Source organism: Thamnophis sirtalis, unplaced genomic scaffold (assembly GCF_051295495.1).
Source record: "Thamnophis sirtalis isolate CommonGarterSnake01/CBP01778 unplaced genomic scaffold, rThaSir2_p1.2 scaffold_4, whole genome shotgun sequence".
Classification (NCBI taxonomy): Eukaryota; Metazoa; Chordata; class Lepidosauria; order Squamata; family Natricidae; genus Thamnophis; species Thamnophis sirtalis.
Genome location: NW_028261384.1, coordinates 23549275 through 23574126, shown reverse-complemented (window position 1 = coordinate 23574126; position 24852 = coordinate 23549275). Strand labels below are relative to the sequence as shown.

At 36.9% G+C, this 24852-nt stretch overlaps 3 protein-coding genes across 8 annotated transcripts in view; 1 reads left to right on the top strand and 2 right to left on the bottom strand.

Annotated features, from left to right (window-relative positions):
* Positions 1-1917, bottom strand: part of PEX1 (peroxisomal biogenesis factor 1) — a 40493-nt gene extending 38576 nt beyond the window's left edge. Inside the window, exon 1 of one of the 2 annotated variants that reach the window (XM_087712612.1) lies at positions 1742-1917. In XM_087712612.1, the coding sequence (XP_087568738.1) occupies positions 1742-1855 (114 nt within the window). In that variant the 5' untranslated portion in view covers positions 1856-1917. Of the gene's footprint in view, positions 1-1539 lie in introns of both variants that reach the window. The other variant, XM_087712613.1, reaches the window with a different exon arrangement.
* A 254-nt stretch (positions 1918-2171) lies between these two features.
* Positions 2172-7902, top strand: RBM48 (RNA binding motif protein 48). 4 transcript variants are annotated; one of them, XM_087712610.1, is made up of 6 exons: positions 2187-2321; positions 2479-2650; positions 5211-5358; positions 5557-5702; positions 6360-6910; positions 7067-7902. In XM_087712610.1, the coding sequence occupies exons 2-6, from the start codon at positions 2602-2604 to the stop codon at positions 7157-7159; spliced, it is 987 nt and encodes a 328-aa protein (XP_087568736.1). In that variant the 5' UTR covers positions 2187-2321; positions 2479-2601; the 3' UTR covers positions 7160-7902. The 4 variants fall into 4 exon arrangements, with proteins under 4 accessions (XP_013908378.2, XP_013908394.2, XP_087568736.1 ...); XM_014052903.2 differs by lacking the exon at positions 2479-2650 and having other exon boundaries at positions 2172-2321; positions 5168-5358; XM_014052919.2 differs by lacking the exon at positions 2479-2650 and having other exon boundaries at positions 2183-2321.
* On the bottom strand, positions 6090-12507 carry CLXN (calaxin). Of its 2 annotated transcripts, XM_014052928.2 has the most exons (6): positions 12385-12507; positions 11926-12081; positions 10719-10823; positions 10318-10469; positions 9999-10103; positions 6090-7471 (listed from the first exon to the last, which is right to left on the bottom strand). In XM_014052928.2, exons 1-6 carry the CDS (start codon positions 12440-12442, stop codon positions 7421-7423), a joined length of 627 nt encoding a protein of 208 aa, XP_013908403.2. In that variant the 5' UTR covers positions 12443-12507; the 3' UTR covers positions 6090-7420. The 2 variants fall into 2 exon arrangements, with proteins under 2 accessions (XP_013908403.2, XP_087568737.1); XM_087712611.1 differs by lacking the exon at positions 10719-10823.
* Between the last annotated feature and the right edge of the window lie 12345 nt (positions 12508-24852).

Below are 24852 nucleotides of genomic sequence, written 5' to 3'. Positions count from 1 at the left end.
TATGTATCAATTTAAGGGCTCCAATCAAATTGGTATAACAAGATATTTCTTTTTCAATAAGTGTTCAAATTTGATCTGTAAGTCTTGGATTTTGTAATTTCCCCCCATCGCAACATTAAAAAAATCAGACTTTTTTCTTTTCAATAACTATAATATCAGGCATATGTCAACAAGTTGCTTGTCAATTTGGACCCTAAAGTCCCATAAGACCTTAACCCATTTATTATTCTTAGTATTTTATCCCAGCTTTTTAATGTATAACTCAAACGTATCTAAAACACCTTCCTCTGATTTTTCTTGCAATAGCAACATTATGGCAGTTGGTTAGGCTAAGAATGACTGGCTCAATCAATCAATACCTCTGTTCATAAAATACTCAGGCTTTGAATTTTATATGTTAGATTATTATTTTTAATATATTTTTCTTGCTTTTATGGGTTAATAGAATTCATGCTGCTCATTTTTGAGCCTTGCATATATGCACAAATACTACATTATATAGTGTATCACCTGTGCAGTCCTGTGTGGTTTCAGGTTTCGTAATTTTGGCTTTGTCAGCATCAGTCTTTACAAGATCAGTTCCAATTGTCAATGATCTGGAAAGGAGCAGCCTTTTGGAAGGTCCAAAGACCTGGCTCTTTCCATAAGGAATGAACTAGGGTAGGGTTGAATCAGAGGATCAATAGTTTGATGGCCTGGAATTTAGTAATTTCAGCTTTAGCTCTTTGTTTTAAGAGTATTTACAAAGCTAATATAGAATTCGCCTCCCCTCTCTCCAATAATTATTTCACTGCCCTCTCATGGATATTATAAGGTATTTTTCCAAATGATTAAAAAAAAAACTTGTTCTTAACACTGTGTATACATTGGGGGGGACCCACAGGTATAACAGGAAAAAAAGATAATGTGTACTATATCAGATTTAAAACTCCTATTCCTTTAATAACTGCAGAAAGTTGCAGTTGACTTCAGATCATTCTCAATGCTTGAAAAATATAGCAATTTTCCCCATCATGACATTCGGTGTCACATGCCAGTAATCCCCAGTGGGTGGCAGCACATTATTGGCAAATTTCAAAAATAAATGCCCAGCAAGATCAGATAAAGGCTTAGCAGGGAGCAGAGCATCAAGACATCTTATGTCAGGCGATATTGAACATCCTCAGAAAAAACCAACAACGTATCGTTTCTGTAGTGTGGCCAAGAAACCTCCACCAGGCGCAGCTGCAAATCTCCTTTTCCTCTGGAGCAAATAACTGCTTTTACTTAGCATGGCTAATGAAGAGGATAAGGGTCTCCTGCTTGAGCAAGGGGGTTGGATGAAAGATGTCCAAGGTCCCGTTTCTCTTATTCTGATAAATTAACCTGTGGGCCTCCTCACCCCATTTTTAAGAGGTCCATAAAGTGGGCGTGCAATAGCACACCAGCTGCCTACTGTCCCCATTTATCTGTATTTACTTCCTTTATTCATGTTTATGTTCATACCTAAACTTGTTATCTTGTACATGTTTGACAAACAAACAAACAAACTAAGTTAACCTTTTGACATTATCCGGAGGCAGGCAAGGGCTCGTCTATGGTACCATGGGTCGTCTATGGTGCCAACAGCCCCATGCTTGAAAATGGAAAGATGCTGGTAAGAAAAAGGACGCTGTGACTGTGAATGAACACTTCAATCTCAGGAATCATGGGGCACAGAACGAATGGAGGTCGGTAGACACATTCCTTTAATTCCTTATACCTGCTGCAGTCGGAGGTAAGAAATCAGCCAGGTCGGCAAGTGCAGAAAGCAGTTCTTGACGCCGCTCAAGGAGACGCTCGCCGCGGCTACCCCGACTCCTCTTGCCCCCCACATTACCGCCGACCCTCCGGCCACCCACGGCCAGGTAACACAACCAGCCACCTTAAAAGACAAAACTATAGAAAGTCGCCACTCTTGGCCGTCATCAGATTGACGAAACTATTTCTTCCGGCTTCCGGCTCTGTACCGTACTCCCCCCCCCCATGTAGTCCTTAACCGTCATTGGAGGCCCAGCCATTTTTCTCTGCTGTGATTGGATGATGGGCGAAGGCTCCACCTCGTTCCTTCGCCGGGTTCTTCATCGATTTATTTCCGCCTTTCCTTAGCGTGGCCGTCGGGGGGAGGGGGAAATGACTTAGATGACGTTTTCAAGAGGCGACAAGAGAGTACGGAAGCGAAGATGGCGACGGTTGATGCAGGTGAGGAGGAGGTCGGAAGCGCCTGCCAGCATCACGCACAGCAGGCGATCTGCGCATCGCGCGCCAAGTACCGTGAAGGGCGCAGGCCACGAGCAGTGAAGGTAAACGAGAAAAAATTCCTCCTTTGAGCCGTTTCCTCGTCTTTTCAAATTCGCTCTCGGATACAGATACTTTGTTGAGATCTCCCTAAGAAGCCTACAAGCCGGATAAAAGCAAATCTGTCCTTCCTTCCCCCCTCCCCTTTTTGTTTACTCGCAGCACCTAAACAGGAAGCCGAATCGAGTGGAATAAAATAATACAGTTGGGAAAAGGACCTTGGAGGACTTCTAGCCCAACCCCCTGCGCAAGCAGGAGACCTTATAACATTTCAGACAATCTGAAATGTCCAATCTCTTCTTTAAAGATGATGGAGCACCCATAACTTATGAAGGCAAGCTGGTCCACTGATTAATATTCTCACTGCCAGGAAATTTCTCCTTATTTCTAGCTTGGATCTCTACCTGATAGGTTTCCAATCCCTTAATCATCTTTGTTGCTCTTCTCTGCACTCCTAGTATGTCAACATCTTTTTTGTTTCGTGGCGATCACAGCTGGATGCAGTGCTCCAAGTGTGGTCTTGCCAAGGCATTATAGCTGTAGCAAGACTTTGCATGACCTTGTTTCTATCCCTCTGTTAATGCATTGCCTTTTTTAGCAGCTGCAGCATAACTGCTAGCTCATATTTAAGTGGTTGTCCTAGATGCCTCTCACAGTTACTGTTATTGGGCTACATATCACCTAGTCTCCATCTGAGCATTTTGATTGTGTAAAACCTTACTTTTCTCACCACTGAATTACGTTTTGTTGAATAGCACCCAGTGTTCAAGTCTGTCTTGAGCCTATCTTCTAAAGCAGCAATCCCTGGCCTTTTTGCCATCAGGGGTTGGTTTCATGGAAGATATATTTTTATGGACTGGAGTGGGAGGAGGACCATGATCCTTAGCATGCAGTTTCACTTGCCTGCCACTCACCTCCAACTGTGCAGCCCAGATCCTCACAGGCCATGGCCCAGCACTAGTTCACAGCCCAGGAGTTGGGGATTCATGTTCTAAAGTGTTGACTATTCCTGACAGTTTGGTGTCATCTGAAAATTTGATGAGCTCCCCTTGTATCGTTTCATCTAAGTTGTTTATGAAGATGTTGAAGATTACTGGGCCTACTTCAAGAATCTTGAAGTATCTCACTGCGAATTTCTCTCCATGTAAATGCAGTTTCATTAAGGACTACATGTTGAGTACAGGTGATCAGCTAGTTATAATTCCACTGGTGGTGATGCTTTTCTGTACCAATTAATAGTTGTGATCCACTTTGTCAAATGTCTTACTGAATCCAAGTATACTCTGAAAATGGAAGTTGTGTTTAGCTGTTACAACTGTTGTTCCCTGATAAGACATTTGCCAATTTGTTCCTTTCTAAACTATTATGCATAATCGGCTAGATCATTCTTGAATTGCTGAACACTGTGCCAATTTACTGACCCAAAAAGAAGCAGTGGTCTTTTGAGTGGTCAAATGTGACTTCAGTTTTACCTTTACTTTAATCTTCACAATGCTTCCTATCTTGCGAAGTTTCTACTGTATGTCAATGTCCAAGGGACATTGGTCTGATGAGAACACTTGCTTTTCTTGTATAATATAGTTTTTGAAGTATCCAAGATATAGTAGTAGCTAATTGTAGTTTGTCCAAATGCTATGAGTAATCATTTATAATCCTTGCTATAATTCAATTAATAGCGATATCTTTCTTCCTATACTGTATGTAAGACTTGGCAATCTTTAATTTCTAAACTTGACTATATTCTTTGACCCACTACTTATGTTTTTCCCAATAACTTTTAAAATTTCATTTCATCTGACATTAGTTTTCTTTTCCCTTAACTTGTTTGGTTTGTTTTTATTCTGCAACTTGCATTGTTACTTTTATTTGGTCTCATATTATTAATATATATTAATATAAAGTTTAATCAAAAATATGATTGCTTAGGTTCATTCATCAAACTAACCCATAACCAAACAAGTCGTACATGTAGTCCTCAGCTAACAACATTCCAAATTATAACACTCTGAAAAATATTGCTTATGACTGGTCCTCATTGTAACCATTGTAGCATCCCCACAGACACATAATCAATATTTGGTTGCTTGGTATCTGGCATGTATTTATGATGGTTGCTTTATTTAAGGATCATATGATTGCTATTTACAATCTTCCTAACCAGCTTCTGACAAGAAAGTCAATGGAGGAAGTCAGATTTGCATTAACAACCACATGATTCATTTAACAACTTCAGCATTTGGCATATGAAATCAACTGTGGCAATTCACTTAAAAATTGCCTTACTTAGCAATGGAAATTTTGGTCCCAATTGTATGCACAGGTAGACGACTACCATGGATGAACTTGATCACTAATGCTAAAATATCTAACTTCTGACACATTCTTTTAAAATTGTTATACTGTATTACTGTAAACAGAGACGTGGTGGCTCAGTGGCTAAGATGCAGAGCTTGCCGATCAGAAAGATCAACAGTTCGGCAGTTTGAATCTTTAGCACCACGTTATGGAGTGAGCTCCTGTTACTTGCCCCAGCTTCTGCCAACCTAGCAGTTCGAAAGCATGTAAAAATGCAAGTAGAAAAATAGGAACCACCTTTGGTGGGAAGGTAACAGCGTTCCGTGCACCTTTGGCATTTAGTCATGCTGGCCACATGACCACGGAGACGTCTTCGGACAGCGCTGGCTCTTCGGCTTTGAAATGGAGATGAGCATAGCCCCTAGAGCTGGAAACAACTAGCACATATGTACAAGGGGAACCTTTACCTTTATCTTTTATTACTTTTAATTAATTTTAAAATAGAACAGCTCAGTTACATATATTAAAGTATTCTTAAAGTAATTTTGTTTTTCAGGTTTACACTGTCAATTTAGAGTCTCGATATTTGTTAATCCAAGGTGTTCCTGCATTGGGAGTTATGAAGGAGCTAATTGAACTTTTTGCATTATATGGAACTATCGAGGAATATAATCCACTAGATGGTTATCCAGCAGAAGAATTTACTGAAGTGTACTTGATCAAGTTTTTAAAAATACCAAGTGCAAGGTAATAACTATTGCTTTTGTTCAGGCTAGAATACCTACTTGTTTGATATTGAAACATCTTTCATGTATATCAGTTTTATGTAAACCACAACAGTTATTTTTATATTATAAAAACTTAACTTACTGGATTTAAAAAGAACTTAACTTCAACAAGGTTGAGTTGTCTTTAACATTGTGTATCAATCACTCTTTCTCTTAGGGCGGCCAAAAGAAAACTGGATGAGCGGAATTTCTTTGGCAGCTTGCTACATATATGCTATGCTCCAGAATTTGAGAGTGTACAAGAGACCAGAGACAAACTAAGAGACAGACGAAAATATATAGCAAAAGCAACCAATTTCAGAGGTTTGTGGCTTTTATTATTTTAAATCAATAAAGGGCAAGAGCAAACAACTTTTGTAATTCTCCCCCAAAATCCAATATTAATTTGCCAAAGATGTTATCAGAAGTAAAACAACTCAATGAGGACTTTCCATTTACTGTTTGAAAAATTATATTCATTCTTTTTATATTCTCATTAAGAATCCTCTTGCATTATTTCAAATCTATATAGCTTGGTATGGAAAAAAGGATGAGAGAAAAGAAAAAAACTGTGTGTGTGCAGAATTTACTTTGAATTAGATATAATTAATTTTTTTTCTTAGTTCATGTATTTAATTTATTTTGCTTATTATTCCATTGTAGATTTTTGCACAACTCCCAAAACAATCAAACAAACCAACAACCCCAGAATGGTGGACATTTATGTAATTTATTAGAATATTCCAATTGTTTGAAAATGCATATAGAATCATTACATCCAAGGCATAGCAGAACAATGCTTTGGAGGGAATTTTTCTGTAACTGTCAACTAATACATTAAAAAATGTTTTCTCACTGCTCATCAAATAAATCCTGTTCTCTGTTTTCTACCATGGTAAATTGTTAACAAAATTAAAATTCACTTCAAAAATGCCTTTTTTACTATATACTAGCATAACACATTATTTTTTGTGTTTTCAGAGCAATCATTGGAGACAAAACAGGATTATGGTATACATTCTTCAATGACCATGCCGTTGGATCGTGGATCATGGGCATCTAAAACAGCCATTAGCAAATGGAATCCAGTAACATACACCCAGGACCCCTATCAATCTTCCTCTTGCACATTATTAGTGAAGCATATTACATCTCCTTCAGAACAGCATTGCCAGAATGTATTAGTAGCTCCTCACTACTCTGATTACTGTCCTACAACATCTGCATGCTTTAGTCAAAAGATAACATTGGATAAGAAGCCACAGCAAAGAGAGCAGGACACATTGGCTTGCTGGAACCTGGAAAGAAAGGTTCCATGTTATGAAGGTCTTGGAAGATTCATGCCCCGGACTACTCAACTCCAGGAACGAAAGAGGAGAAGAGATGAAGACAACAAACTTTCCCTTTTGGGAAGAGAGCCTAAGGGTGAAGAACTTATTTTTGGCCCAAGACTACCAGAAATACCTAAAATAGATATGGATGATGATTCACTGAACACCTCAGCAGTCTTAATTCGCAATAGACTAAAGAAGGTGGGCCAATAATTTTTCATTCAATGCTCTGAAAATATGTAGTTCTAACATCATTTAGAATGTGTATATATTAATTATTTTGCAGTAATGTAATCCCTGCTATTCCATTATGAATGCATATAATATACTAACTTTAGATTCTCTTTTTCAAACTAGATTGCTGATCCAGTTCAAACTTCAAATTCATCTGAAGAATTATTAGTGGAAAATCAAAAGAAACCAGTAATAAAGCTAAGGCGGCGAATATAAATATTTCTGATTGCATTTCACGTTTATATTTGATTCACAAGTAGGTAGGCTCTGACTGTTTCTAGACAAAGAAATATGGCTTCATTTGTTAACATGAAACAGTTCTTGTGAATCTAAAGTTATTATCCATTATGTTGAAATTTATTGATGGCTATGAATGTCATCACCTTATTTCTTATGCTCCTAATACTATCCTATGATGCAATGCATTGGGTCTATCCGGCTGCATTATATTTCATTCATTATATTTTACTTGCAGATCTACAACTCAGGAGCTTCTTGGAAAGCTTGTGACTCAAAGGACATCCTGCACTGTAAAAGAAATAATAAACATTTTTTTAAATGTTAAAAAAAAAAACTATAACAAACCTATATCCAAAGAACAATGTTTATACATTTGGAAAATGTACAAAATTAGATACCCAATCTTTAAGTAGCAAATTTTAAGAGTCTGTTTGGTGTCACAGTTAAAATACTGACATAAAAACCAAAAGACTCATGAGTTTTAAGTCTGTTTTAGGCATGAATGATGTCTTGGCCAATAATTTCTCTGGGCCAGTCACTCTCAGTCCAACCCCCCTCACAGGGTTGAAACTGGGAAAATATGAGGCAGGAATATTAGGTATATTTGCCCCCTTTGTATTTTATACAAAAAGATGTAATAATAATCATGTTGCGTCATGATTTATTGAAACTATTTGCCAAATATCTGCTTTTTGATAAATAAAAGATTCCCCTAACAATGTGAAGCTAGTTGCATTATTCTCTGGATCTTTATTGGATATTGATATTTTCATTTCATATAATTGTTCCATTATCAAACGGGCCATAAACATAAAACACATTTATTTTGAAACACTTTGATTTACAGAAATGCAGGAAATGCAAAAATACAGAAATACAGAAAGGTTAAGAAGTTTATATAACAACTAGACATTAATATATCTGCAGGATGTTTTATAATTGCCTTAATTCAAAAATTTATTACAAGAAATTTAGAATCCTTACACTGTAAGTCATCACATTACTATTTGATGATGTACTTTTTCAGAAGAGTAAAAAAAACCTAAATGAATGATTAAAATGGTCAACCTTGTAACAGATTTATGTTTCTAAAAGAGTACTGAGAATATATGGGAGTATTTCATATTTTATATAAAACATAGATCTTCTATAAGAATGAATCCCTTATCCCTGCTCCCAGAAACATGTCTGCCTTACAGCCCTACTTTTGCTGAATCTTTTAAGATGACAGTCTCCTTAACAGTAAACTAGACAACCTGTGATCCTTTGGGTCACCTTTTTAATGATTTTTCCTTTGGTAAGAAATTCCACAAAGCCTTCAACAATGACAGAAATTGTAATCCATTGCTGTTGTGGCCCGTCAGCAGCCAACGGAGCTGGCAGCAGAGTTAGAAAGTAAGGAGGTTGAGGAGGAACATGGACTAGTCCTGGGGACTGAGGAAAGCTCAGACAAGGGCTCTGTATTGGAGTCAGAGAGGGAGTTAGACACCAGTGAGGCAGAGGAACAGCTCGAGCCAGTTCCCAGTGTGCACATGTGCAGAGCTGCCAGAATACAAGAACAACTAAGAAAGCAGAGTTGACTTGAGAGTAAAGCTACACCTTGGAGGCAATTGGCCTCTCCCATAGGAAACAAAAGAGGAGCAAATGGGAAGTGGGTTTTTGCAGGAAACAATTTGTTCCTTTGGTCATTTCAAGAGTGGAAAGTTCTGTTTGTGACTATAAGAGACTGTGCCAAGTGTTGCCTTGCCCTGCATTTGCAAACTAGTTATCTGGCAGCTGTCCAAGCAAGATAAGATTCATGTTGATAAATATTCCTCTGAAAGACTGTTTGCCAAGCCTTCCTGGCTGAAAGGAATTAAGTGTCATGTAAATAAAAGAGGTTTTGCTGGGACCAAAACTCTGTTTTAAGCTCTTTAAAGAAACCTGTCAGAACAATTGCCTTCACTTGAAAAGTTGGATACATTCAGACATGTTTGCCTTGAAAATACCACATGTTGAACTATATAACATAGTAAAACATCATCAGAAATGTTTTATGGCATTTTGTATTATGTCATCTGTTTTATAATTTTTGTATCATAATATTTTATAAGATTTGCCAAATTTAAATTCCGCAGGAGTCATATTGCATTTTGCTACCTTGATTCAAAAATCGTTGCCCTGTGATACACCGTTCCACCCGAATTAAGGTTACAAGATCAAAAATTTTAATAGCAAGTAGATAGATTATCTGGGAAAAATTAAATCTTTCTTTCAGATCATAAGCATTTCACTGTTCAATATGCATTTACATATTTGAATCTGATCTACCAGTAACTCCATGAACTGATCGAGCCACTTTTAAAAGATAGAATTGTTCATATTGTTCAGAAAAAAAATTAGAAAAAGCAAATACTTTGGTTAAAGCAAATCCAAAATCTTTGATTAAAATAGCCAGAAGTGGGACACTGGTGATTTATATTCAGGTTTGAGAAGTGCATATAATCTACAGATAGAGCATGGCTCCTTAGTCCTGATCTATACAGCATAACTAAGCTTAGCTCATTAGTCCTGGACTAAAATTATTTTAGATCAGGGGAAAGACTTCAGTTAAAGCATGCTAAAATACAATTGGCTTGATGATTAGCATTAAAGTCTCACATTATACACATATATAATGAATTTGATTAGCCTCATTCAGTGATCACTCAAAAAAGCAGTTTAATAACTTTAGTTTTGTATTTAGAACAGTTAGTTCAAATCTAGAATAGGAATACAGTTACTAATAAAATTACTAATTAATTATTATTGTACTTTGATATAATGTCATAAATACCTTCATATCAGGTAAACATGGTCCAAATGCTTCTAAGAGGAGATTTTCATCTCTTACTGCCCTTTCAAAATCCACATAAGAGATTTTGCCATCGTGATCATAGTCCTGTGAAATAAGATACTTTAACTCATATAATAACTATATTTACACTATAGCCTTATATATAATTATTTGGGCTAAAATACAATTGGAGTTAAATTCATTTCCGCTTTTTTTTTAATCTATCAAGGGTATGAATGAATCCCAATTGAGTTAATTGGATAAACGATTAGTATGATCTAAACCTGACAAGCTGTGTTTTAAAATTTATTATACTTGCCATTTTCTTCAATGTTATTTCTACTAAATCTTTAATTCCTTCATCGGGATCTTCCTCTGATGGCTGTTTTAGCAGACTGTTCTTCAGCATATGAAACATTTCCTCTCGTGAAATATATCCATCACCATTCAGGTCATAAACCTCAAAGCAATCTTTAAAAGGTATAATTACATTAACTGCATGCATGTCAAAATACCTTCCAGATAATTTAAAATAACAGTAATTGAATTGTAGTTAAAGAAACCAATTTTGTAATAAATTATACTAAATCTACTGTACAGTATGTATGGTATAAATGATATAAAGTACAATGTGTATTTTTACAATATACGCATTTCATAATGAATTTGCCCTAAAATTCAGATTAACATGAAAATCAATTTTTACTAGAAAAATGTTACATTTCATCTTTTCTTCCAAAGTCCCTCGAAGAAATATTGATAAGCCTTCTACCCATTCTGTTACACTGACACAGCTGTCATTGTCTTTGTCAAAAGCACGGAATACTGCAGGAAAAATAAAGATTATTCTAAAGTTTTATTTTAGAGTTGGCTTTCATATTAAAATGATTTATCTTGAGTATGAACATTGCCTATACCTATGTATGTAGTCAATGTCTAAGACTTGACACAATAAGAGTAGAGAAACAGTAATCCCAAAATATAATATACAATGTTGTAACATTATATTATAAAATCTCATAAATGTATCTCAATCATCAAGCAGCTGAAGCCAATCCCTACAATCAGATATCCTCTAAATAACTTTTCCAATATCTCTGCAAAATAAGATTATCTTCGTAGTCTTTTATGTTTGAATTAAAGTTTCTGATATGATCTGGAGATCCACTATTCAAATCTGATTGAATCTCAAATTCCTGGAAAATTTTAAAAAGCAATTTCATAACTTTTATGCATAATGTTTAATGACATTTTAATATTGCTATGTTCTCCCTTTTTAAAAGCAAAACAATTGAATGTAGTCAGTGCTTAGAAGGGAGATCATTAAAAAAATACCAGGGCTGTGAAAAATTGAAAAATATCCCAGAAGTCAATAGCAAATCTTTTCCATATTGACATATGGAAATTTCAAGGAGTGAAACTCAACTCCAAAGAGGTTTTATATTTTACATCTTATATTGCCCCACACAGTGTACATAGAGTAAGTAAATTTATTAATGTCCAAAGTTAGCTTATATATCTATAGCTGAAACATTTCCAGATATTTATTAAAATTAAAATTAGCAATTCTAGGTCTGCATCAATATAAACAGTGCTATAAATATTATACTAGAGCAATTGCTATTTATTACATATTGCTATTATGTGGGGACATTAAAAAGGCCAAATGATACAGTAACCCAAATACTACAATGATATTATCAACAGACCGCGCAGTATGCAGGAGAATAAATCCTACTCAAGGTTTATTAATTCTGAACGATGAATCATATTAAGATAAACTGATATGAATTTGAGCTTCCATGCAATTTTCAAACTTTATGAACGTATTTACCCAACATAGAAATGATTTCAAAACTGCAATCTAAAACAGCTTCTCAAAAATACTTTAAAATACAATAATTCATGAGCGTTGATTTAATCTCACCTCTGTCCATAATCATGTCGTCTGTCATTCCAAATGTGACATGTAGAATATTGCGAAATGAATTGCGATCTAAACCAACAACACCATGACGGTCGCTGGGTTCCACATCCAAGTTGTTGAAAAGTTTGATGAGACATTCTACTTCAAATTTATTAACTACAAAAAGGAAACAGCGAAATAAAAGCCACAATAAAAGATGCACTTGTTCAACCAGCCAATGTAAATTTGAATATGTATCTCCCCGGTTCTCTAATGTTGTTGCCGTCCTCGGGTGCTCCGCTGACAAGGAATTCTGGGAGTTGTAGTTTCAGCATGTCTGGGTGGAAAGCTCGATCTTACCCCAGTCGAGATAATAATAATATAAAAACAATTGTCACGAATTCACTGATCGGTTAATGAACTCGGGAGCAGCTGGGTTTAAAGAGCTACAGAGGAAAGAGTAGACCCACTTTCACTCACAATGTTTAGCGGATTTGCACAGGGACTCGGTCAGCTTCTGCAGCTTCTTTCTGTTCATTTTGATGTTCCTGGCTCCCGCTGCGCCCGGTTGTCACAAGCCAAGCTGTTTCCATGGCAACAACGGGGACTGTTGCCGGCGGACCCGGATGTAACAATTTCAAAGGCAGCTGTTAGGCCGGACCGGGAAAGTGCGGCGCGTTTTATTATTTATGCTCGTGAGAAGCAAAACCCGGCTTTGGGGCTCTGAAGTGATTCACTCTTCTGGTTTTCCATGAGGAGAGATAGAATAGATCTGGAAGGGACCTCGGAAGTCTTCCAGTCCAGCCTCCTGCTCAAAGAGGAGAACCTGTACCATTTCAGACAAGTGACTGTCTATTCTCTTCTTAAAAACCTCCAGTGATGGAGCACCCACAATTTCTGGTTAATTGTCCTCACTCTTAGGAAGTTTATTCTTAATTTCAGGCTGCTTTTCTCCTTGATTAGTTTCCAACCATTGTTTCTTGTCTTGCCCTCTGGTGCTTTGGAGGATAATTTGACTCCCTCCTCTTTGTGGAAGCCTCTCAAATACTGGAATACTGCTATCATGTCACCCCCATTTTTCTTTTCTTTAGACTAGTCGAACCCTAATCCTGGAGGCGTTCTTCATCTGTTTTACTCTCCAGGCCTTTGATCAAGGGTCTCCAGCTTGAGCGGAGGGTGTGGTTTTGGACTAGATGACCTACAAGGTCCATTCCAACTTTGTTACTGGTGTGAACTTTTTCCAAAGGTTATAACAGGTTGTCCTCAACTTATAACAGTTCATTTAATGACAGTCTGAAGCAGTGGTGAGTTCTGGATTCTGTTCCAACCGGTACGGTTGGAACGGCCCTGGCATCACCCACATGCATGCGTGCAGTGGCATGCGTGCGTGGTGCGCACATGCGCTGTAGAGTCAAATGACGCTTCCACAAGCTTCCGTGACGCTGCAGCTCAGCGGAGTGGTGTGCGCAGAAGCACCAACAGCTTTAAAACACGGTAAGGAGAGCAGGCAAGCGGGTAAGCCCTCCGGAGCACCATACCGGAACAGTACCCAATGCTCCGGGCAGGCTCCGGTACACCCGTACCAGGGTGTACCACCTGCAAACCACCACTGGTCTGAAGTTACAAAGGCACTGAAACAGACCTATGTTTTTCACACTACTATTTATCATCCTCATGGTCACATGATCCAAATTCAGTTACTTAGCAACTGTTTCATATTTATGATGGTTACAATAGTCCATGTTCATGTAGTCACCTTTTGCGACTTTCTGACAAACAAATTCAATCAGAAAGACAGATTCACTTGACAACCATCTTACTAATTTAACAACTTTAGTGATACTCGTAGCAATTGTGGCAAAAAACGTAAAATGGGGCGAAAATCACTCAGCAACATAAATTTTGGGCTCAGTTATGGCAGTAGGTTAAGGACTACATGTAATTAGGAAAGGACTTCATCACAACCTTCTAGGTAAGAGAAGAAAAGTCACTACCAGATGGCTTTGTAACTGGCTGACCAACTGCACTTAGTATGTAACCCTCAATGGAAGTACATCTACATGAAGGGAAGCATACAATGGAGCACTCCAGGGTTCTGTCTTAGGGCCTAATACTCTTCAACATCTTCATAAACAATTTAGGTGAGAGGATGGAAGAGGAATTCATCAAATTTGCAGATGACACCAATCTGGGAAGAACAGCCCACAGTTAGAAGGGAGATCTCTTCTTAAATACTGGGCCCTCTCCAACAAAATGCAAGCCAGTAGTGAGAAAAGTAAAGTTTTACACTTAGGTAAGATAAACCAAATCACAAGTATAGAAGAAATTGTATGTAGCTCAACAACGGTTAACTACGAAAGAGATATAGGAATCCTAGATATAGGAATCCTAGTCCTAGTAGAAGTGTGCTGTAGCTGCCAAAAAAAGCCAATGACAATGACAGATGTCCCTCTAAACCAGGTGTTCCCAGCTGGTCAGCTCATTGTTCTTTTTATGAAGTTTGGTTATTTATCAACCCTTAAGCATGTATTATATGAAAATAATTTAATAAAGTCTACTTTAATAATCTGAATAATAATATTAAGCCCTTGGGTGTTTTCATTTACTCTTGGAGGTCAATACTGATGTTTTGGAGAAGCTAATCTAACAGTTAAATATCTTGTGAATTGAGCTTCAACTTGATGATTAGATGAACATCGCCATGCTTTGGTATCATATGATGTCTGCTACCTCCATTTTTGGGATATTTTATATACAGTATTAACAATTTTTGAAAGACAATACATTAGTTTAAAATTCACAGAGCCAAAGGAAACCTGGCACACACACTCTGAAATAATTTCCAGAAATGATAACTTCATCCAAAATTCCTAAATTATTTTATTTTGCTTTGTAATGTAAAATGAAGGAGCTTGTCAATAATGAAACAAAACTGTCATCAAGCTTACACAAAGCTTTAGAATACCCAAAGACATAAAAAATACCTATTCTAAGGATCATATTTTTAAAAATAATCATAGCTGGGGTTTGCAATATTTTCTTTATGAATTTTCTGATGCAAAATTCTATGGATGTGAAACTGAGTTGTATATTATTATCTGTCGCCATATAATATATAATTGATATGCTATGGTATTAAAACAAATTTGTGTAAAACAATGGAGTTGTTTTGCATAAATTTATTCTAACATCAAAACAATTTTTAAAATTATTTTTGCAGTTTTTGTTTGTATACTATCAAATTATGTTGGGCTCTATGTATTTAAAAGCCCCAATTAACATTTCAGTATTCCTCCAAGCTATACATTTAAGAATGTATTATTACTAATAAGATTCCCCCCCCACAGCCATCAGTTACCCACAGTCATCTCAAAAACAGAAGCGTTATTATGAAATGAAAAATGGATAATTTTATTGTTTGGCAAAATAAAATGAAGTTATACAATTAGAATAGGAGTACCAAGGAACTAGCAGAGTAATTAATAGACATTCTCCAACTTTCCAGGAACTAGAGAATTAATGAGCCGAACCCCATGCCCTGCCCTTTTTGACACATGGCTAATGACTAGAAAAATTAACGGACCATACCAGTGGTGGGTTTCAAATTTTTTTACAACCTCTTGTATAGGTGTGGCCTGCTTTGTGGGAGTGGCTTGCTGACCATGTGACAGGGTGGGAGTGGCTTGCCAGCCATGTGACTGGGTGGGCGTGGCCAACCTGTAAAATGTGGTGAAACTCACTTAATAACGCTCTTGCTTAGCAATCCAAATGTTGGCTCAGAAACTCTGGCATTTGAAGCACACAAGTCTTAAAGCTGTCAAGTTACAAGACCCTTGCACCCCTAGCCCTTTAGAAAAAAAAACCAGGGGTGTTCAAACTTGACAGCTTTAAGACTTGTGGATTTCAACTCCCAGAATTCCTCCTCTCACTCTTCACCTTGATGATGTGTGGATGGGCGAAGGGAGGGAGCTGGAACTGGTTCTAAACAGCACTGTAGATTTGTGGAACCTCTTCTATAGAAGAGGTTAGAACTGGCAGGAACCCACCCCTGGACCATACTATACTCATCATTCTCCCTTAGATATTTTTTTTTACTTGAAACATCTAAACATTTCTTAAATTAAAAAAAGATTCTGATATAATTCTTTGGATCTATTAGAGCCATTCTGGAACCACTGGCCTTTACTTTCCACATCCTGTCCAGTTTCTCCTGCAAGTCCTGGTAATTTTCCAGTTTCTCATACTCCTTCCTGATGTTGATGTCACTTGACACCACTATATCTATCACCATTATTGTCTTCTGATCTTGGTCTTCAACCACAATATCTGATTGGCCAGTACCTGCTTGCCTGTCTGAATCTGGAGATCTCATAGGATTTAGGCCCTTTTATTTTCTACAGCCTTTTATGGGATCTCCCATTTAAATCCGGGGGGAGGGGAGGTTATCTAGCCAATATTCTGTGTAGATGTTCCTTACACAATGCCAGATATAGATATTTGCTCGCTGTTTATGCTGTTTCTGCCTGCATCTCAGGTTCATCCCAGATATTGATCCCTCAACCACTGGCAATGGCCAATACTGTCTGAAGACCATTTGACAATTGGAGGGAATAAAGAAGGATGGAGATAGACCAATATGGACTGAGAGGCCAGGTCAGGATGCAGGAGATCCTCAGGATCCAGGGCTTCCACTCAAAGCTACCAGCCATCAACACACCAATCAGCCAATAGGAAGGCACCACATAACAGCCCAAAGCACATATTCCAGTAGAGACAAATTCCATAAAGATGGGCTCCAGCATGAGTGCAAAAGACCCAAATTCAATCTTATATCATTATCCTGGGACACACATCTTCACCTTCATTTATGGCAAATCGTTTTATTTCCAATTCTGCAAAGCAAGCTGTCTTCAAGAGAGGACTTGGAAAGGAGGAGGACATAGCAAAGGTTACATAAAACGAATTTCAGAGGGGAAAAAAATTGATTTAAACCAGAATGAAGGTTTCATTATATTAAATAATTATAGAAATAGAAGATTCCGAGGACAAAAGAAATTTGATGAAGTGAGCTGCAGCTCATGAAAGCAGATGCGGACAAAATAAGTAGATATTCCATAACAAACTGACTGCAGGAAATTTTGAAATAACATTTCCCATGATGGAGAGTGAATAGAAAGAAACTATTTTTTAAACACTTTAAAAAAAAAGAAAGGGAAAAGACTGCACACACACACACACACACACACACACACACGTACAATGCAAAATTCTTGCAGGAGAAATATAATGTAAATGTATTATTTTCACTACTCAGGGGAAAGTCTTCATGTCATCAGCTTCCTTGCAGCAAAAAGAAAAGTGTTTCATAACTCCAAAGTAAAACAGTAGAAAGAGAAACATTCACAGGGTTCCATCTGAGTCAGTAACCGGAACCAAAGTTTATTCTTTCAAGCTTTGGGGCTCATGCTGGAGCCCATCATCATCAGAGAACTTCAGAATATATGCACTGTCTATTATACTTATATGGCCTATTTGTGTGTAAATTATTAATTAGGGTGTTGACATAAAGTCATTAATTGTTGTTTCCTTGTGCTGCCATGCCTAAGCTACTAAGTAGCTGATAGGCAGGTGATTAATCAGCATTTCTATTGACTTACAGAGATAAATCACATTTACACACCATTCAAAAGAGAATATAAAAAGCTAAGAAGGAAGCCAAAAGACAAGAATACATCAATTCTGGCCATCTATATCCAATAACCATGGATCAACACCAAACTATCTAGCAGAATATAATATCCTTATCAAGGTATCAAATAACAAAACAATACCCCCAACAATGTCAGGGCAAATTACTGTATAGAAATTGGGAGCAAACCAGTGGTGAAATTCAATTTTTTAAACTACTGCTTCTGTGGGCATGGCTTGTTGGGTGTGGCAGGGGAAGGATCCCCATTCCCTTCCCACTCCAGAGGGAAGTATATTGCAAAATCTCCATTCCCACCAGACTCTGGGGCCAGCCAGAGGTGGTATTTGCCAGTTCTCCAAACTATTCAAAATTTCTACTACTGGTTCTCCAGAACCTGTCAGAACCTGCTGGATTTCACTCCTGGATCAAACCCCTTACACATTAACATTGATGATGTTACCTAGTCAGCAAGTAAAGAATGAAGCTCAGGGTACCCAAGAGCACCATAGTTCAACCCTGAGCTATAGAAATTCTCTTCTATCAGATCTTATCCTGAAAATACAGAAATGAAGGAATCATGTTTCCTCTGGGGCAAATTGACTATTGTCTTTCTTTCTTTTTTCAACGTGTGTAATAATTAAATATTGATTTAATACTGAATTGGTCTAAATCCAGAGGTGGATTCAGTTTTTCCAGGATTGCCTTGGCATAGAGGTATCTCTCATTTCTGCTGCTTCTAGAGTTAATTGCATCAAACTTACCAATCAAAAAAATGGAAACATATTAGGAAGTACTTTTTGTTGTGATTTTTCCGAATGTCTTGCTCTCCTAATGGAATATGCCATTGGAACATATGCTGTATAACCAATGAAACTTGCCATCAGCAATGGTGAATATCTAGATCAGAGGTGTCAAACTCGCATCATCACATTGTCACATGATGTATCATGACTTCTCCCCCTTTGCTAAAATGGGGGTGGGCTTCACCAGCGTGTGTTGCATCTGGCCCGCAGGCTGCGAGTTTGACACCCGTGATCTAGATGCAGCCTTGGTAGGAAAAGGGAGGGAGGGAGGGAGGCAAAATAACATAACTGATTCATCCTAGAGAGCCCAGATTGCCAAGATTGAATGTGACAAACATATTTTCTCTAATAGCTTAGAGAGCACAATCACTAGGAACAAAGAGAGCCAGGAATGATGCCAAGCAGAATTGGCTGGCAGAGTGCAGGGAGATAACAATCATTGTTAAATAGTTGTAGGGCATACTAAAATATAATGCTTGCTCTCTTGGTCTATCTCCCTTTCTCTCAATCACATTTTCCTTCCTTCCTTCCTTCCTTCCTTCCTTCCTTCCTTCCTTCCTTCCTTCCTTCCTTCCTTCCTTCCTCCCTCCCTCCCTCCCTCCCTCCTTCCCTCCTTCCTTGCTTCCTCTCTAAATTTGCTTCCCCTGTTTGGATTTTGCTTGTCATTTTTATTGCTTTTTAAAATTCATTACATTCAACTAATTGAATAAGTGGTCTATCAAAAGAAATGGCCTATTTATGCCTTCAGGAAAAGAAGCTAGAGAATAATATTTTTTCAGATGTTGATTAATATCTGTGCTTAATACGGAGTTTTAGAAAAATTATTGCTCACAAATGTAATAATATAAAACTTGGTGCTGTTTTGCATGTAAAACTAATAGTACTATATCCAAAGTTAATTCAACAAACTATTTTTTAAAAATCCTTTAAAAAACCCATAACAATATTTTTAATCAATATTCTGCTGAATTTAGATCTAGTTACTATATTAATAACATTGCTAGTTTTTGCTTTCAACTGAGATTAGAATTTCCGTTGTTAAGCAAGAGAGTTGTTCAGTGAAACACACCCAATTTTATTACCTTTTTTTTTTTTGCCAAGGTTGTTAAGCAAATTATTTGCAGTTATTAAGTTAATAACATGATTGTTAAGCGAATCTGGCTTCCTACATTTTCTTTGCTAGTCAAAAACATCCTGGGCAGGCTGCAACTAGCAATCACGTGATCCTGGGACACTGCAACCATCTTAAACATATGCCAATTGCCAAATGGCCGAATTTTGATCACAGTTGTAACTCACTTTTTAAAACGTTGTTGTAACATTGAACGGTCACTAAACAAATGGTTGTAAGGCCAGCACTAACCTCTAATCAAATATGTGTCTTTAGAAGCCATACTAGACTGAAATCTTACTCAAGTTTGAGATTAAACCTTTTTGAAATTGGTCAGTCTTCTCCTGTCTCAGCAAGCAAAGGATCAGGTTGTGCTTGTGGGATTCCTTGCTGTGAGACTAACGGAGGAATTAAGGTTTATGAAATGATATTTCACTGTTAATGAGCTGTGGTGGCGCAGTGGTTATAATGCAGTACTGCAGGCTACTTCTGCTGACTGCTGGCTGCCTGCAATTTGGCAATTTGAATCTCAACAAGCTCAAGGTTGACTCAGGCTTCCGTCCTTCTGAGGTGAGTAAAATGAGGACCCAGATTCTTGGGGGCAATTTGCTGACTCTGTAAACCATTTAGAGTGGGCTGTGAAGTACTCTGTGAAGCAGTATATAAGTCTAAGTGTATTGCTAAGTGCTAAATCACATGTGTGAGTGGCCAGCTGCACAATAAGCAAGCTTTTCTTCAGCGGTTTCCCCAATGGATTTTTACCACTGTGCATTTAATTCATTTTTATTACACATGGAGGCATCAGTCCCTATTACTTACAGTTTTTACTAGGAGATAAAACAGAGTTATTGTGGTTCCAATCTTCTTTAGGATATGATGTGAAAAATTATAAATGAATTTATTTAGGTGGTGTTGGATAAGCTACTCATTCTTAAACAGTTGCCCATGATGGAATTTGGAAATTTGAAGGCATAAGAGCATTCATAATTAAAACAAATAAACCTTTAGCAAATGGTTTAGAGGGTGGATGCTAGAAGTAAGGTCTACCAACTTTCTACGTTTGGCAAAAGCTCAGTGGTGGGACTTGGTGTCCACCACATGAGCGCGTGCCTGCATCCTTACCTCTTGCAATGCCTCTGTGAGCCCCCACGATGCTCCAGCTGCTTGGCGGAGCATTGCGCAGGAGCCATGCACTCTGTGCATGTGCACGGAAGCACCAAAGAGCTCAAATACAGGTAAGGAGTTTGGGCAGGCGGGTGGGCCCTCTGGAGCACTGTACCAAAACGATACCCAGTGCTCCAGGCAGGCACCGGTATGCCCATACTGAGGCATACCACCTGCAACCCACCACTGCAACAGCTCAAGGTCTTCTAAGAAAAGGTTTCTTAATATAATTAATGGATCTCTTGGTATTAGCTGGCTCAGTAGATTAAAGTACTTTTTAGACAAGGTCATCACCTTTACTGATTAAATTGCAATGAAATCAATGACTTTGCTCAATAAATATTTTTCCATCTGTATGTTTTATTAGTTAATCTTTAAATAATTAATTGGTTGTATTAGTCATTCTTATTTAAAAGAAGATCTCTATATGGAGCAGTTTATTTATTTCCAAAATTATTTTAAGTCAACTGTCTTGCTGCCATTCTTATCATAATGGTGTAGAAATAGGCTTGGGATGATTATAAATGATTATAGTTTGATATTTTGATATATTTGATATATTACAAAACTTACTTAAACTCTTGTGTTCATAAATCTTCCTACCCTCTAAATATACTGATTGGGATCTATCAATTAATCACTGATTTCCTGCCTTGTTTCTGAGAATTCAAGATGGGTTTCCCAATTTTATTCTCATAATATTAACCCTGTGAATTAGATTTGTTTAAGTAAACTATTTGGCCCAAAGTCATGTCTTGAACTCCAGGGTTATATAGGATTTGAACTAGAATCTTCCTGGTCTAAGTTAAGCATAATAATCATTGCATTCCATAAAATCAATCTAAGGAAGCTGGAAATGGTTGATGTAGACATAAATGATCTATAGATGTTTCAAGAATGAAAGCCCTATATACTGAGATCAACTGACTGAAATAGCAGCTCAGAGAAATCATAATGAAACTAATTTACAATTAAGTTGTCAATTGTTTCAATCTGCATATATTTGTAGATATAGATATAGCCATAATTGAGAATCATGGCCTCTTCTCTTCTAAACATTTTATCTAACACATGGAGACATAGAACTTCTTAGTTTGCATTAATTAATTAATAATTAATGAATTATTAATTGGTTTGTATTATTGGTTTGTTCTAAGCATCTGAGTCCCTGAGTCTGAATCTTGTCAGTAGCTATGTTTGAAGGCATTCTCCGGTCTCCTGACAAGATTTCCATGCTGGAGAAAGGATATGGGGAATTGTTGGTTCATATGTCTGTGGTACCTCAAGTTAAAGGTTCTTGCAATTAATTTTTCAGAGAAGCCAATGAGACATATATCTTACTCAGAAAGATGTTTATAAAGCTTTGGACAGTAATCTGAAATCTGTAGATTAAATTTGGGTCCCTGAATCTTCTATTTGTGTCATCAAAAAAACCTTAGGAATTTGGCTGAATATCTCTGAAAAACAGCAGGGTGGTTCCTTTTTTCTAGGGAGGCATAGAAAAAAGAACTTCTGGAATTTTGGAAATCCCAGCTCTGTTATTTCAATTATTGAATTCTACCATTGCTTTGCCTGCTTCAATCTTTTACTGCCAAAAAGAAAGAAAATAAATGTTATCTATTCTTGCCTGGGGGTGGGGGGAGGGAAAGAAACTTGAAAACCATCATTGCTATGTGAAATCCACATTTCTTTAGAGTTTTCATTTGATTGGCTTTTTGTATCAATTTATCTTTCTTTTCTTCCTTTGTCACTTTACACTCTGCTTTTGTTTGTATTGTGGGAACACCTGAATTAAAAAAAATGTAAAACATTGCCAGCCCTTATTGCACCAATTAAGTAATATTAATAATAGAATTAACACAATATTCTAGCTGAACTTGAACTCGAATTGTAAAGGGATGTTGACAGCTAAGAGAGTGATAGCTATTAACCATCTGGTTTTTGTTGTTTTTAATATTCAGCTCTGTGAAAGTGTGACACTTTGTCTACTGCTTAACTACCTTGGAATTTACATGAATTACAGATCATTGTCTTCAAAAGAAAATATTACAAATTTGTTTCAGGAGTCCAATTCACCCTTAACAAACTTCTTGGAAGAAATAAATATGTATATACTGGAATGTGCATATTTAAGAGGATAAAGTCCTATTGCATTCCAGGTGGCTTAATTCAACTTAAGATGCCCATAAAAACACATGATATGAGTAATGGAAGTTCACTCATTTTTAAAAAGTTTTTTTAAAAGCAACAAGACTGTTCTACCCCAAAATCAATCTCAGAAAGAGATTCCAGTACTATAAATCCAGCAAAAATTGAATGCTCAGATTTATGGTTAGGTAGTAAAGAATGATATCAGAGTTTATCCTCCCTATTCAACCCATCACCTTGACAACTTGTTAATATTGTTTTCTTCTTTAAAAATAAGCAAAGTCTATAGTTTAATTATCTCAGAGTTTCAGGCCCCCACCTAGAGCAGTTCTAGTGGACTTCAACATAAGGTTAATGCTGGATAGGGAATTTTGGAAGCTGAAGTCCACACATCTTAAAATTGCTAAGTTTGAGAAAGTCTGACTTAGAACTTTTGATGTGTTCCCTAAAGCCCGGTCAAACAACTGTTATATTGTTATTTTTCAATAGGGCAAAAGGGACAAATCAATGAACTCAGGGAGAGTAATCATACTTCTTTGATTAGTTACATTTTAATTAAGTAAACATTTTTCTTTGGTCTAGCACTCACTTCATCTTTACTATCTCAAAAAATCTGAGTAGAATCAGATTTAATTAGTACTAATAAGATACAATCAGAAATTCCCAACTCTGAAGGTGAGTCTGGGAAGTTGTAAAAGAAGGCAAAGACAACCACTGTTACTCAGAAACTATATGAAATTATCAAACACAATTCACGATGCAAGGACAACCCACAGCTTCAGAGTGGCTGAATACCTGAGCTAAATGGTAGGGCAAAGATGCATGGATGCCTGAACAGATTGGCTGTGTTTGCACAGTGTGTTAATTGGGTCAGTTAAAGAATCTTGCATCTATATCTCATACAAACGAAACTGGACTAATTTCCATTTCACTTTGGCATGGCCTTAACATCTTATACAAACCCAACCCATGTGATCATTTTATGTTTTTGCTTCTTAGCTTCAAATTCCATCTATTGGGTTTCACTTACATAGTTGCACAGATGCAGACACAATACACATATCAGTTGTGTCCATTTATCCATGGAGAAGTGTTGTCCGCTTCCTGCCATCTAGTGGCTGTTGTTTAGACTACAACTTTGCTTTTTTATTTAAAAAGTTTTCTACACTAGCATTGATTATTCTCTGACAGCTGCAGAACTATATATAATTCTCTCAAGGTCTTCCCCTAATTCCTGCTTTTTGATTGCAATTTCATCCAAGTCCCAGTCTTGTTTAAAATTCACATTTTTTCTTGGCCAGTGCAGTATCTTTGATTAAATATATATATTTAATCTATATCTATATCTATATCTATATCTATATCTATATCTATATCTATATCTATATCTATATCTATATCTATATCTATATCTATATCTATATCTATATCTATATCTATATCTATATCTATATCTATATCTATCTATCTATCTATCTATCTATCTATCTATCTATCTATCTATCTATCTATCTATCAGCCATTTATAAGTTTAGCATCAGTACATTAAATGCATATGTGGGAATCAGGTCTACAACTTGTAGTTGGGTGTAAAGATAAGAAGCCAAGCTGAACTTCATTCCTGATGAAATTAGGGGCACATGATAATAGATTAAATATATATGATATTGAAGTATTAATTATGCCTCTTGAGCTTTGTTTGTATCAATGCACTCCCATCTGGTGCGGAGCATGGATTTCAATCCTGTAGTTCTCCACTGTTAACACTGAGAACTACAGAACATGAAATCCAAAACATATGAATGGGGGGCATGTTTTTAATGCAATATTCTGATTCAAAAACAAGAATTTCAAACCTACGAATGGAAACAAAAAGAATCCCAATTTCAAAGAAAGAATGGGTCTTGTCCATAAAGCAGTCTCTACATACAATTGAATTTTTCTATATTTCCAGTAAGCTAGAAAGTTTTGTTCAAGGTCTTAAAAAGGAATCTGACATTTAACAAGACAATATTGAAAGATGTTGAAGATGG